The 13,902-nt window shown below is 46.8% G+C and overlaps 1 protein-coding gene across 5 annotated transcripts in view; it reads right to left on the reverse strand.

Annotated features, from left to right (window-relative positions):
- The window catches only part of TRPV4 (transient receptor potential cation channel, subfamily V, member 4), a 42,086-nt gene extending 38,871 nt beyond the window's left edge, over positions 1-3,215 (reverse strand). For 4 of the 5 annotated variants that reach the window (XM_006894840.1, XM_006894838.1, XM_006894839.1 and 1 more), the window contains exon 1: positions 2,830-3,215. In XM_006894840.1, the coding sequence (XP_006894902.1) occupies positions 2,830-3,215 (386 nt within the window). The remainder of the gene's footprint in view (positions 1-2,829) is intronic. The other variant, XM_006894837.1, reaches the window with a different exon arrangement.
- Positions 3,216-13,902: the final 10,687 nt, after the last annotated feature.

Consider the following 13,902-nt stretch of genomic DNA (forward strand, 5'->3'; position numbering starts at 1 on the left):
AATGTCTTCTTTGGTGAACTTTCTGTTCATATCCTGTGCCCATTTTTCAACTGGGTTGTTAGATCAGTAAATTTTATATATTAAAAAAAAAGTTGATGCTCCTGTCCCACCAGCTGCTCTGTGGGAGAAAGATGGGCAGAGATGGTGAGGATGGCACAGGATGGGGCAGAGTTTAGTCCCACTGCGCATGGTTGGCATGAATCAGGGCCAAGTCAATGGTGCAACACACTTGGACCTCAGAGCCAAAAAGTAAGTGAGAAAGAACCTGCCCCAGTCTCATCCCCCGACTTCATTGAGGAGGCCTCTGGTGGCCCCAGCAGCTTAACAAGCAGTTTCTCCAAGACTTTAGCCCTGAAGTCTTGAGGTGGTGGTAGTGAAAGAGCTTGAAGAAGGAGGTCTGAAGGTGGGACAGTGGAGAAATCAAGACCACCAGCTCTCCCAACAGCATCTAAGAGAGCTTGGGCAGAGAACGGTGTTGAGGGTACAATGGGCACTCACTGCTTTGGGCCTCAGTTTCCTCTTCTGAGAAAAGTAAAAAATTATTTTGGTTCCTTGGACATTTAGAGTGCTCCCCAGCCTTTAGCCCTTTGCTTGTGCCCTTTTTTCTTCCCAGAAAACTCTTTCTCTCTTCAGTGTGGCTGCCCCTTCTTTCCCTTTAGCTTTGAGCAATCCAGGAGGGCTTCCTGAAAGAGTTGACATTTAAGCCCAAAGCTAAAGGAGGGGGAAAGGGGAAACCGTACTGTGCAGCCCCTTTCCCTATCTCAGCACTTCCTCTTACCCCAGGGTATATTTACGCTCTTCTTTACTTGCTGATTGGCTCATCTGCTCTACTCTCACCCCCTTGAATCCTGAATCCTCCATAGACATTAATTAAATCAATCAGTGATTCAAGGCATCAACACAAGGTACCACTCTGAACCAGGCAAAGACAGAGAAAGTGGACGTCCAAGAGTGTGTGCGAGTCTGGGACCAGCAGAGGACACGGCGAGGTGCCAGGCAGCAACAGGCAATAGGATATGTATGATTCATCTCCATGATATGTCGAGACCCTCAGGCAAGGGCTTTAAGGAGCAATGGAAGGAGGCTGGTTTCCAGTTCAGGACACCACAGGGACAATAGGGCTGAGACCCAGAGCGGGCCACACTGATTACTCAAGCAGCAAAAGCAGCCACTGGAGCTGGAGGTGATGGTGAGATTGTGAGTGTCCCCACAGGCAAATTTCCTCTAGACTCCGGGAGAGCAGAGGGTCTAGACAAGAGTTTATAGATACCAGGGTCATCTGGGTATCAAACTCTGGGACTCTGGGACTCTGGGTTTACAAGATGCCAGGGAGATCACACACATATGCCATAAAAGTACCTAGGAAGTCTAGATCCAGGGTTGGAGGTTCCCCATCTCTAGGGGAACCACACTCTGCTACCCCACGCAGGGCTCCTCTCCACCCTTTTCTTTAAGCTTCCCCATAATGGGAGAGAGATGGTTAATGTCACGGGACTGCCAGCTCTCCTCAAGCCCCAAGAAAGCCACTGGAGGCCTAGCAATGAATATCATCTTGGAGCAGACACAGGGGTGGCAGACAGAGGGAAAAGTTGAATAGATGGGAAAATGGAAGCACCGATGAGGGAGCAAAAGGATGAAAATGTTCCTATGTAAATTAATTAATGACTCTGTGACTAAGAAAATAAATGAGTGGACAAACAAATGGATGGACATAAATGTGTGTAAATGCATTGAGTGCTTCAAATATGGATGGCTGAATATAGTTCAGTGATGGTGGTTGTGTGTTGTTGAGTGGAGACCAACTCAGAGCTGACCCTTCAGTGGGTTTTCAGAGGCAGTTAATCGCACAGAAGAAGACTGCCCATTCTTGTTCCACAGAGCAGCTGATGGATTTAAACCATGTGCCTTTGGGATTGCAGAGCAGTTTCTTACCACTAGGCCACAAGAGCTCATAGAGTTAGGTGGTCAGGTGATTAAATAAAATAAAGAAATCAGAGATGAAGGAATGAATCATGACTAGCGTGATATACAGTTGGATAAACAGAAACAATAGGTAGGTGAGGGATGGATAGATATTTGGACGAGCGGGCCAGTGGGTGGATAGACAATTGGTTGTATGAGTGGACAGGTGGATGTTAGTTGTAATTTGAAGAAATGGATGAGGAATGGAGAGATTGGACAAGTGGATAGACTAAGAAAGTGTGCGAATGGATGAGTAAATGAAGGTGATGGGTATAAGTGAATGGGTAATAATGGATGAGTAGAAGACTGGTCACATGTGTAATTATGGACAGATTGTAGTTTGGTGAACAGATGAATGGATATACATGTGAAAAAAGTATATGAGTGGATAGTTGGAAAAATAAGTAAATTAATAGATGGAAGGATGGACAGACTACAGGGACAAGAGTGTAGGAGTTGGACAAAGGACAAATACATGGGATGGTGGATTGATGGTGGCTAGATGGATGCGTGGATGGCTAGATAAATAAAAAGCTTGGCTAATGGTGGATGGATAGTAGATGGTTGGGTGGTTAGATGGTGGCTGGATGGGTGAAGGGATAAATAGATAATAGATGGGCAGCTGAATAGGAAACAAATGGTGGCTAGATGAGTGAATAGTGATAAGCAAATGGAGAGATACATGAGTGGACAGATGAATGGTGAATAGATGGTAGATAGACAAGTAGATGCATGAATGGGTGAATGGATGGTGCATGGAAAGATAGATGGACGGGCAGATGAATGCATGAATCGTGGACGGACAGAAGGATGGGTGGGTTCTGTACAGAGAGGGAGTCCCCTGACCAGGCAGCCAGCAGTACTCACTCTATGACCTTCCTCCTCCATCGCTTGTTGTCACTAGGATGATGTCGATAGGTGCCGTAGTCAAAGAGGGAGTCCATGGGCGCTTTCTTCGGCCCAGGCACCACTGAGGACTCATAAAGGGTGGACTCCAGCAGGTCGATGGGGTTGGGCACGCCCTTCCGGAAGGCACCCTGAAATTTCATGCGCAGGTTGGGCCGCCCATCACCCAGGCCAGAAGGACGACAGGCATCAGCGGGAGAGGGTGAGAGGGAGGTATCCTCTCCCTCAAACAGGTTGGCCAGCGAGGAAAGGGGGAAGGTCTCCCCACCAGAGGTGCCACTTTCATCTCCAGGGAGCTCAGCTGCCTCCCCAGACCCCGTTAGGGGGCTGTCGCTGGAATCTGCCATTGCAGGATCTGGAAGAGAGCATAAGGGGAGTCAGGCGGAGCCCCTCCCACATGGGCAAACAGCACTGCCACCAGTGGCTTCAAAGCCACCATTATAATGACAGGGGCGAGGGGCAGACACTCCCAGATGTGGTCACTGCCAGACCCAGACCAGAGCCACAACAGGAGTCTCTTTGAGGGACTGAGAACACAAGTCAGCCTCAGATCCAACTCCCTCCGCCCCCCGGCTGGAGGAAGCAGGGCCTCCAAGTCACTCTGGGGACTCCAAACCGAGGACCTTGGGCCTACAGCTGACCAACCAACGAAGGCGGCTTCAGAACCCCACCGAGTAAAGTTTGAAACTATGCTCGACATTTAGTGTAACAGTTACAATTCAGAGTCAGGGTGACCAAAAGACTCAGGTGTTATAAATCTTAACCCATAGTGGGTTCGGTTTTGTTTTGATTTAATTTAAAGTAAAATGTTTCTTTTATACTGGTTTACTTACAAAGTTGGTATACATTGTTTTTCACACCAGATCTTTTCCATTTCCTTTGCCCAATCCTCCCTCGACCCATCAAATTGTGTGACCCTATGGTTAACCACACACACCCTTCTACCCATTCTCACCCCTCTGCTCCCCCCTCCCCACCTTGGATCTTCATACTCATGCTACAATAATGGTCTTATATAGTATTTGCCCTTACCGGACTGAGTTAATTCACTCAGCATAATGCTCTCCCAAGTTAGGTAGTGATTTACAAAATCATTGTTCTTACATGCTGCATAGTATTCCACCATGTGAATGTACAATTATTTCTCAATTAATTTGATTGTGGTTGAATATTTGGGCCGTTTCCATGTTCTTGCAATGTAAATAATGCTGCCATGAACACTGATGTACAAGTCTCCATTTGTGCCTCAGTTCTCATTTTCCTGGGGTATATTCCAAGCAGTGGAATAGCTGGTTCATATAGAATTTCTATGTTCAACTTTTTGGGGAAATGTCAAACTACCTTCCAGAATGGTGGTACCATTTTACAATGCCACCAACACTGTATAAGAGTTCCTATCTCACCACATCCTCTCCAGCATTTATTACCTGCTGTCCTGTTACACTTTGCCACTGCTACTGCGGTGAGATGATATCTCATTGGGGTTGTGATTTGCCAGTGATTTTGAGGACTTCTTCATGTGTCTGTTGGCCATCCGAATTAACCTATACTGGTTTCTTGTTGTTGTTGTCGTTGCGTGCCATCAAGTTGAAACCGACTCATAGCTTACCCTCCAGAGAGTATTCAGAGGCTATAAACTGCACAGGAGGAGATTACCCATCCTTCTCCCATAAAGCAACTGGTGGATTCGAACTATGTACCTTTGGGATTGCAGCACAACATCTTACCACTAGCTCACCAGAACTCCCTAGCAGCTGCTTCTTGTTGTTGTTAGGTGCCATTGAGTGAAACACAACCCATAGCAACCCTATGAACAACAGATCTGAATCCTGTGTTATCCTGTGCCATTTACACACTTTCTGACACATTCAAGCACAGTTGAGGAGCAGTAGTAACTCAACCTTCTGGTTGAGGGTCTTCTCTTGTGCTGGCCCTCCACCTTTTTAAGCATGATGTCCCTCTCCAAAGAACAGCTTCTCTTAGCAACATGCTTGAAGCATGTGAGATGAAGCCACGTACGGCTTAATGGTAAAGAATTGTGCTGCCAACCCAAAAGTATGTGGTTTGAATCCACCAGCTACTCTGCAGGACAAAGATAGATGGGTAAACTCCCCTCGTGTGATTTGCTGCCTCTGAAAACCCACTGGAGGGCTGTCTGCAGGTTGGTACCAGCTTGACAGTACACAACATGATATTAATGAAGCAGGATTAGAGGTAGATCTATAAAAACATGACCAACATGACCAGCCTGATCTGATGAAGGGGAAATGTCCTTGGGCTGTGCCTTGCATTACATATATACACACGCTCCCCAGCAAAACTAGAGAGCTTTTCATCCGCCTATCTAACTCACAACCTCTGGACTTGAGCCAATGGCTGACTTTGGACATATCAGCCTCCCAGATACCTCTCTCTTAAGGACTGACCCACAGACCTTTGGACTTGTCAGCCTCTAAAAGCAATGAATAATGATGACAGAAGGGAAATTGGTGCGAATAATGATGACAGAAGGGAAATTGGTGCCTTTGATAGGGTGTTGGAGAAGAGTATTAAATACCTCATGGACTGTAATAAACAAATATATCTTTGGAAAGCCAAGAGTGCTTCTTGAAGCAAGGATGGAAAAGCTTTGTCTTATATACTTTGGGCTTGTTACTAGAAGCTAATCCTTGGAAAGGAATCTCATGCTTAGAAGGGTCAGTGAAAGAGGGGAAGACCCTCAACAAGATGGATTGACCCAGTGACTGTTGCAATGGGCTCAAGTGTGTCAGAGACGACGCAGGTGGCACAAGATAGGACAGAAGGTTCAGATCTGTCACTCACAGGGTTGCGATGAGTCGTATTCAGCTAACAACAACAAGCCATATATAAGTTTAATTGGTTTTGCTTCTCAAGAAACCCTGCCCTATATTAGTAGCTATAAATCATTGGGTGTTGGAAGCAGGAGTGGCATCCACTTCCTAAACAACCTGCCTCTGGAAACTGTATGAACTTTGACAAACGATGATAGTTGTAGAAAGGCTTCAGGCCTTTTGTTCATAGGGTCGCGATGAGTCGTGTTCGACTTGATAACAGCAACATTGGGTGAGTGGATGCTTTACAGCCTCAGATTCCTCACTGCACAATGGTAAAGTGCGTTACAATGGCCAGCCAGTTCAGTGCCTGGCAGACAGTACGCACTCCCAGGCCACAAACACAAAGGCAGTCCTGGCTTGGTGGCCAAGTTTTCTCTATGTGGTCCAAGGTCCATTTCCGGCCAATCACCCAGCTGTCAGTGGAGGCTCGCGTGTTGTGATGATGCTGAACAGGTTTCATCAGAGCTTCCAGGCTAAGAAAAGGAGGGAAAAAAGCTTGGCAATCTACTTGTAAAAATCAGCCAGGGATAGGGAGCTCTGGTGGCCTAATGGCAAGAAGCTGCGCTGTAATCCTGAAGGCACGTGTTTCAAATCTACCAGATGCTCCACTGGAGAAGGAGGGGCAATCTCCTCCTGTGCCAGCCGGATCCAATTCGACAGCACACAACAAGTAAAAAAAAAAAAAAATTAAAAATTTTTAAAAATCCCAATGATCAGATCCGCCACCCAGGACAAGGACAGTAAATCTTTGAGTCCATAGTGTATGGAGTCATTGCCAGTCATGGCCAACTCAGTGACAGACAACAAAACAAACCCTAACCCAAACCCAAACCTAACCCAAACCCTAACCCAAGCCCAGCAAATACCAAACCCCAAGCCTTCTATCGTCAAGTCGGCTCCGCCCCATAGTTGACCCTCCACAGGGTTTCCTATGGTGTAAATCTTGACAAGAAGAGATTGTTCATCTTCTTTTCTTGGAGTGGCTGGTGGATTCAAACTGCTGACTTCCTGGTTAGCAGCAGACTATGTCACACGGTCTGACATCCAGCAGATGCTCTGAAAAAAAACGCTTGTAACCTTCTCGTGTGAACGAAGTTAGTCTTCCCCTAACCTGATCATCATGCTCTCATTTTACAGAAGCAGAAACTGAGGCCTCAAGACTTGATAGGAAAGGACATAAGAAGAGTATGGGTATCTTGCATTGTGGGTATTGTAATGAATTTTCTAAAAAAAATACATTTTGTGTGTGGATAGTTGAATGGGAAACCAATGAGTTTGGTAAATTCTCACCCAAATCACAATATTGTTGTTGTTATTGTTATGTGCCGTCCTAAACTCTGCTCTGTCCTATGCCAATTGTACTGTCTCCAATACACCCATCCGGATTACCCCAGTCAGTGAATCAATCCACCTCATAGAGGGTCTTCCCCTCCTGCGCTGTCCTTCCACCCTCCCAAGCATGATGTCCCTCTCCAAGGACCTGTCCCTCCTTACAATATGTCCAAAGTATGTCAGATGAAGCCTCAGAATCCTTGCCTCCAAGAAGCAGCCTGGTTTAACCCTCTCCAGGTTGAATCTGTTTGTTTTCTTAGCAGTCCATGGTACCCTCAATACTCTTCTCCAGCACCACAGCTCAAAGGCATCAATTCTCTTTCTATCCTCCTTGGTCATTGTCCAACTCTCTGATGCATAACAGGTGACTGCAAAGACCATGGCCTGTGTCAGATGCACCTTAATCTACAGAGAGACACCATTGCTCTTCAGTACTTTGGAGAAGTCCCTAACAGCAGACTTTCCCATCGCAATACAAGAAAAAAAAAAGAATTATGAGAGACTGAAGCTGACCTCCCCCAGCTCAACTGGCTGTGGCTCTGACCCTCTCGCCCTCTCAGGCTCTCACCTTCATGGCTTTATTCCATTTTTCCATGGGGTTAGGTGGTTCCTCTGTGGCACTGAGAGGGAGAAAATATTTCTGTTTTGCTTACCCCTGAATCCCCTACATAGCAGGCTGTCAAACAAACCCAACCTTACCACAAAGGAATAATTGATTCCCTTAGATGAGGAACAAGGGCAGCCACACAGCATGCGGAGAGAGGGGCCAGGATGTGAAGTCAGGTCTCTTGGGCGTTCCAGTCCCGTGTGGAGCCAAAAGCAAGGGTGGGATCCTAGAGGCCCTGGCTGGCTGGCCACCATCCATGGGTACGTGGCTGGGCAGTGGTGTGGCTGGCACCACAGGTGAGTTTCCTGGAACTCCCAGCACCCTCAGGGTGGCAAGGCACATCTGAAAAGCCCTCTCTCCTCCATCTCCCTCTCTTCATTCAACATCCAGCGGAACAACCAAAAAACAAAGGCAGGTTCCCACCTGGTTGGCTCTCAGGCTGCCCAGGGCACCAAGCCAGAGGGTGGAATGTCACAAGGAGCCTGCACCCTCTTGTGACCTCAGGGGAGCTACAGGGAAGTGGCCAGCAGGTCACGGTCCTCCAGACATCAGTGGTAAAGGACATCCTGGGCATTGGAATCACACAGGTCCAGGTTCTGATCCCAGCCCTGCTGTTTACATGTTGTGTTTGTCTTGTCTGTGAAATGAGTAATATTTTAGTCGCTTCTTTAGAAGGAAGCGGGAAGAACCGAATAAGAGCAAGCACGTCCAGTGCTGTCCCTGGGGTTTGAATAGAGACTGTCAGCTGGGACCAGCAAACAGGAAGGCAGCTGCCATTCCTGACTTGTCCCTGGACATCAGTGGCTGTGTGTGACCTTGGGAAAATCACTTCTCTCCTCTAAGCCGGAGTCTCTTCATCTAGAAAACCAGGTGACAGTCCCTCTTTTCAGGCTCCTTGGGAGGAATCAGTGATGCAGACAGGTGACACCACTCAGAGCCAGCACCCAAGAGGAACTCAGGAGGAGAGAGAGCCTAGGTCTCAAGCTCAAGGTAACCCAACCACTATAATTGTTGTTGTGTTGTGTACCATAGAGTCAGAACCGACCCATAGCTGACTCTCTGGTGGGTTTTCAGAGGCAAATAATTGCATGGGAGAAGACTGTTCATCCCATAGAGCAGAGGTGGCCTCGAACCACTTCCATCCAGATTGCAGTGCAGCTTCTTGCCACTAGGCCACCAGAACTCCCCACTACAACGGAAAGGGACATTCACTTCCATCAAGGCAATTCAGACTCTTCGCTCCTCCTCACTGGGTTTCCAAAGCTGTATATCTTAACGGGGGAGGCTGCTCATATGTCTCCCAAGGAGCGGGTAGTAGATTTGAACTGCCAGAGATGGGTTGTCCTGGTTAGCCGGTGGCACTATCTGTAGCATTTGCCCTGCTGAACAAAAGGCCCTACGTCTCCAGAGGTTTGAATGCTTCCGCTGCTCTTTGGGAGAGAGCTAGGCAGTCTCCTCCTAAGAGTAACAGCTATGGGCCAGAGTGGACCTGACGACAGTGAGCTGTGTAATGGGACAGGAACACAGTGGGCAGGTGTGGTGTCCGGTGCGGGTAGAGGCATCAAAGGGGAGGATTAGGCTCTCCCACATACAGCCCCGACCACCTTATGGATATCTCAGGGCCAGAGGAAGGAAGAGGTTTGGTACCCACTTCCTGCCACCAACAGAAAAATAAACCACCACTGTAGTCAATCCAACCTTGACTCTGAGCGCCCCCTTGTGTATCAGAGAGGAACTATGTCTCAGAGGGTTTGCAAGGACTGATTTTTCAGAGATCATCATAGGTTTGTGCTACACAGAAACTCGTCTCTGCTCATCAATCTCTTAACTGCTGTGCCCCTCACGACATACTCAGCAGGCTGGCTCGAGCAGAACCTAATAGGATTCCCCCTTCCCACACCTCAGGGAATTCCTGAGGCCAGAGAGGCAGCGCAGAGGGTCCCTAGCCATTGTCAAGGGCCTCCAGCCACCCACCATGTCTGCAGCCAGTTCCACTAGAGACCCAACCTCCAAAAGCATCCCAAAAAACAAAGGGGGTTCCCAGAGGGGCCCTGGAGTCAGGCATCCTCATGTTAAAATTCCCTCAAAGCTACTTGCTTATTGCTGTGTGCCCTTAGGCAGTAATAATATCAGCACTGTAATTATTAGGAAATAATGTTGTTGATCTGTGTCATCAAGTAACTGCAACTCACAGCATCTTAATGAACCACAGATCTGAAACCTGCCCTATTTTGTGCATCCTCACCGTCTCCTGAGCACATTGCCACAGTCACTATAACTTGTCAAGGGTCTTCCTCTCCTATGTCAACTCGTCTACCTTTCCAAGCATGATGTCCTTCTCTATGGACTGGCCTTTCCTAACAATATGCCCCAAGTATGTAGACAAAGCGTCACCAACCTTGTTTCCAAGGAGCACCTTGGTCACACTTTCTCCAAGACAGACTTGTTTATTCTCTAGGCAGTCTGATTAAACAAGTCATCATAATTATGCAGCTCCCACGCAGATTTCACTACAACGGAAGACCAGTGCTTCCCATCCAGAGGAGGCTTTGTCCCCAGGAGAACCTGAGCACTATCTGGAGACATGTTCAGCTGTTACACCCGGAAGCGTGCTCCTGGCTTCTGACAAAGCAGATTGCCAAGACTTTCTTCCTGGGTGTTCCCCTGAGTAAACTCAAATTCAGCCTTGCAGTTAACAGCCTACAAAGTAGAAGACAGTCTCCACTACAAAATAACCATCCAGCCCAAAGAACAATGGTGATAGGAAGAGATCTCTCCCTGAAGGTAAGCTACTTTAATAATTCCCATTGCATGGACACAGACGCTTAGAGAGGTTAAGTGACCTGCTTTGAGCCACACAACAGATCCAAACCCGGGCCGTCAGCTGCAGTGCCCAGGGTACCCTAATTTCAGTTACTGACACTGGGCACTTTATAACACCTTCTTCAAACTTCACAGCAGCTCTGAGAGGTAAATATTATTAATGTTGCCCATTCTGTTTGCACTGAACCTCAATGTGCTTGTCTGTAGAGGTACTATGATATCAGCAGGACGGAATGGTATTCCTGAGAGAGAATATGGTGAGGTCACCCCTGAACTCCTAATGAGTACTTAATAAATGCTTCTTCTTGTCCAATTTTGAGAGGAGTCTTTTTGGCCTAATCCATAGGGAGCTGTGCTATGAACCCAAAGGTGATGCCTCTCCAGTGGTTCAAATACACCAGCGGCTCCTTGGGAGAACCCACTGGAGAATCAGTTATGAGTCAATTCTAACTTAAGGGCAAAGACTTTGAGTTGGGGGGGTTGCTATTGTTTTAAGTCATCCTATTTCAAAGATTCTCATCACTAGACTGATTGGCAGCATTATGATAGATGGTTAAGAGATTGAGATTGTTAATAGCTTTCATTTGCTTGGCTCCACAGAAGCCAGGAAATCAAAAGATGAATTGGATTGGGAAAGTCAGCTGTCAGGGACATCTTCAGAGTGCTGAAGAGCAACGATGTCAGTCTGGAGAATAAGGTGTGCCTGATTCAAGCTATACTCTTTGAAATTACTTGCTATGCATCAGAAAGCTGGACAATGACTAGGGATTATAGAAAGAGAATTGAAATCTTTGAGCTGTGGTGCTGGAGAAGAGTACTGAATATACCATGGACTGCTAGAATAAACAGGTTCAACCTAGAAAGGGTGAAATCAGGCTGCTCCTTTGAAGCAAGGATTCTAAGGCTTCGTCTGACATACTTTGGGCATGTTGCAAGGAGGGACCAGTCCTTAGAGAGTGATACCATGCTTGGGAGGGTGGAGGGACAATGCAAGAGAGAAAGATCCTGGATGAGATGGATTGATTCAGTGACTGGGGTAATGGGGTTAGGTGTGTCAGAGACAGTAAGGTTGGCTCAGGATAGAGCAGGGTTCAGGGCTATTTGTGAGTCACAAGTGACTTGATAGCACCTAATATTTCATCACCATCATGTGGACCACTGAGTTGGAACTAACACATAGCTGACTCTCAACCAGGTTTTCAGAAGCAGTAACTCACATGGGAGGAGACTGCCCACCTTTCTCCCATGGAACAAGTGGTGGATTTAAACTGTATACCTTTGCATTAGCAGCACGATTCTGATGTACTTGTCCATCCACTCCCCTTTCTTGTAGCACAAATACTGTTATACTAAATCCCTGCATTTATAGCTACCTTGAAATTCAACCAAGCCCTTCTCAAGCCCTGAATCAGAGTAGAACTGTATGCCACAATGGAGTTTTCTGTGGAGGTTGATATTTTTTTCCAGAAAGAAGTTTTCAAGCTTTACTTCCTACGAGCCCATGAGTGGACTCAAACCCCAACCTTTCAATTAGCAGCTGAACACGTCAACTACTATACCATTTAGGGATATAAACTGCTCACATTTTACAGCTGAGAAAATCAAGCCCACAAGAGACCATCCGAGGAGAATGATGTTGAAACAACTTCTAACTCAAAACTTTTAACCCAGTGCTCCTTCCACGCAGGGCCACCCAGGTGAATGCACACACCAGTACACATGGACATATGTATACATGTACACACACACACACATACACGCATACAGCCGGCTCCACTACTCTGTAGCAATTTCCTCTCCAAACAGTGCTCTCTTCTTTGTGGTTGAGGAAAGAGTTCACTCCCTGTTCTAATTTGCCTTGAGAGTTGTTATTACACATTCCAAACTGATGCCAGATTTAGGAGCCAGGACGGGTGGTGACAGAGGCCAAGAGTCTGGGATCAGATCAGCGTGTTTCTCCTGCTGTGAGGGGTGGTGTGTGTGTGTGTGTGTGTGTGTGTGTGTGTGTGTGTCTGTCTGTCTCTCTGTCTCTCTGTCTGAATGTCCACGTGTAGAATGGGAGCAGGGTATCTCTGAGCCCTTGCCTGCCAGTGAGGGCTCAGACACCCTCTACTGGAGGAAACACCTATGCAGTAGGCAGCTCTCAGCTGGCACCCAGTTCACAGTAGGGGAAAATCCAGACCCTGGGCCAGAAAGCACGTTTGTGCATGTGTATGAGCACATCCATGCACCAGCTTGTCACAATTCCATTCATTCACAGCAGGGATGTCCAAATGGGTCTGTATTCAGCATGGAACCCTTTCTTGAATACATCTCCTGGCTTACCGACCATCCCTTTACCCAGTATTTCCCATTCACAATGGAAAATCTACCACTTGACTATTCTGCGCACAAACGTTATGTGTCAGGCAGCAATGAGGGGGCATGATGGCTAGGGGGTGCATGTTAACTTGGCGGGGCCATGATTCTCAGTGGCTTGGCAGTGATGCGATGATGTAACGTGGCAGTTGTGTGATGATGGTGTCACCCTCTATTTGTGACCTGATGTAACCATCTTCCATTTCCAAATAATGATGGCTCTGCATAACCACTTGGTCTTTGTAAACTGCCTATCTCAATAAGTGAGAAGGCACATATGTATCAAATAGATAGCAGAACTGATGGAGAAGGGGAAGAGGATCAGCTGCTCAGGGCTGAGGAATAGAATAAAAACCATTCATCTGTGTATTCACTCAACAAATATTTATAGTGTAGTGAGTCATACGTTGGGCTGCTAACCGAAAGATCTGTGGTTCGGATCTACCAGCCACTCAGAAGAAGAAACATGAGCAACCTCCTCTTGAAAGTTTTTACGACCTTGGAACCTAAAAGAAGGATTCTTGTGATTCATGCTTTGATGCAACAACAGCAGGTATGGGTTTGGTTTGGTGTTGCAATAGTTAAACCCTCAGCTACTACCCGAAAGGTTGGTGGTTCAGACTTACTCAGTAACTCCGAGGGGAAAAAATCTGACAGTCTGCAGATCACAGCCTAGGATACACTGTGGGGAAGTCGCACAGGGTTGCTGAGTTGAAATTGAATTGATGGCATCCAAAATCACTGTGTGCTGGGCACTGGCCAGGAACCAAACAGATAAAAATTCCTGAAACCTCAGCTCTCATTTCTTGATTTTTAAGCCTTGCAGTGTTCTTTTGTTCTGTTTGAACAACAGCATCTCAGTCTAGGTATTGAAGAGCAAGAATGTCAGTTTAAAGACTAAGGTGTGCCTCATCCAAGCCATGATCTCTTCAATTATTTGCTGTGCATTTGAGACTTGGACAGTGAATAAAGATGACAGAAGAACTGATGCCTTTGAATTGTGGTGTTGGAGAAGAATTCTGCCAAGAGAATATACCAATACATTTTGGAGAGGGCTAC

The sequence above is a fragment of the Elephantulus edwardii genome, unplaced genomic scaffold (assembly GCF_000299155.1).
Source record: "Elephantulus edwardii isolate Elephantulus edwardi_28Jun2011 unplaced genomic scaffold, EleEdw1.0 scaffold00151, whole genome shotgun sequence".
Classification (NCBI taxonomy): Eukaryota; Metazoa; Chordata; class Mammalia; order Macroscelidea; family Macroscelididae; genus Elephantulus; species Elephantulus edwardii.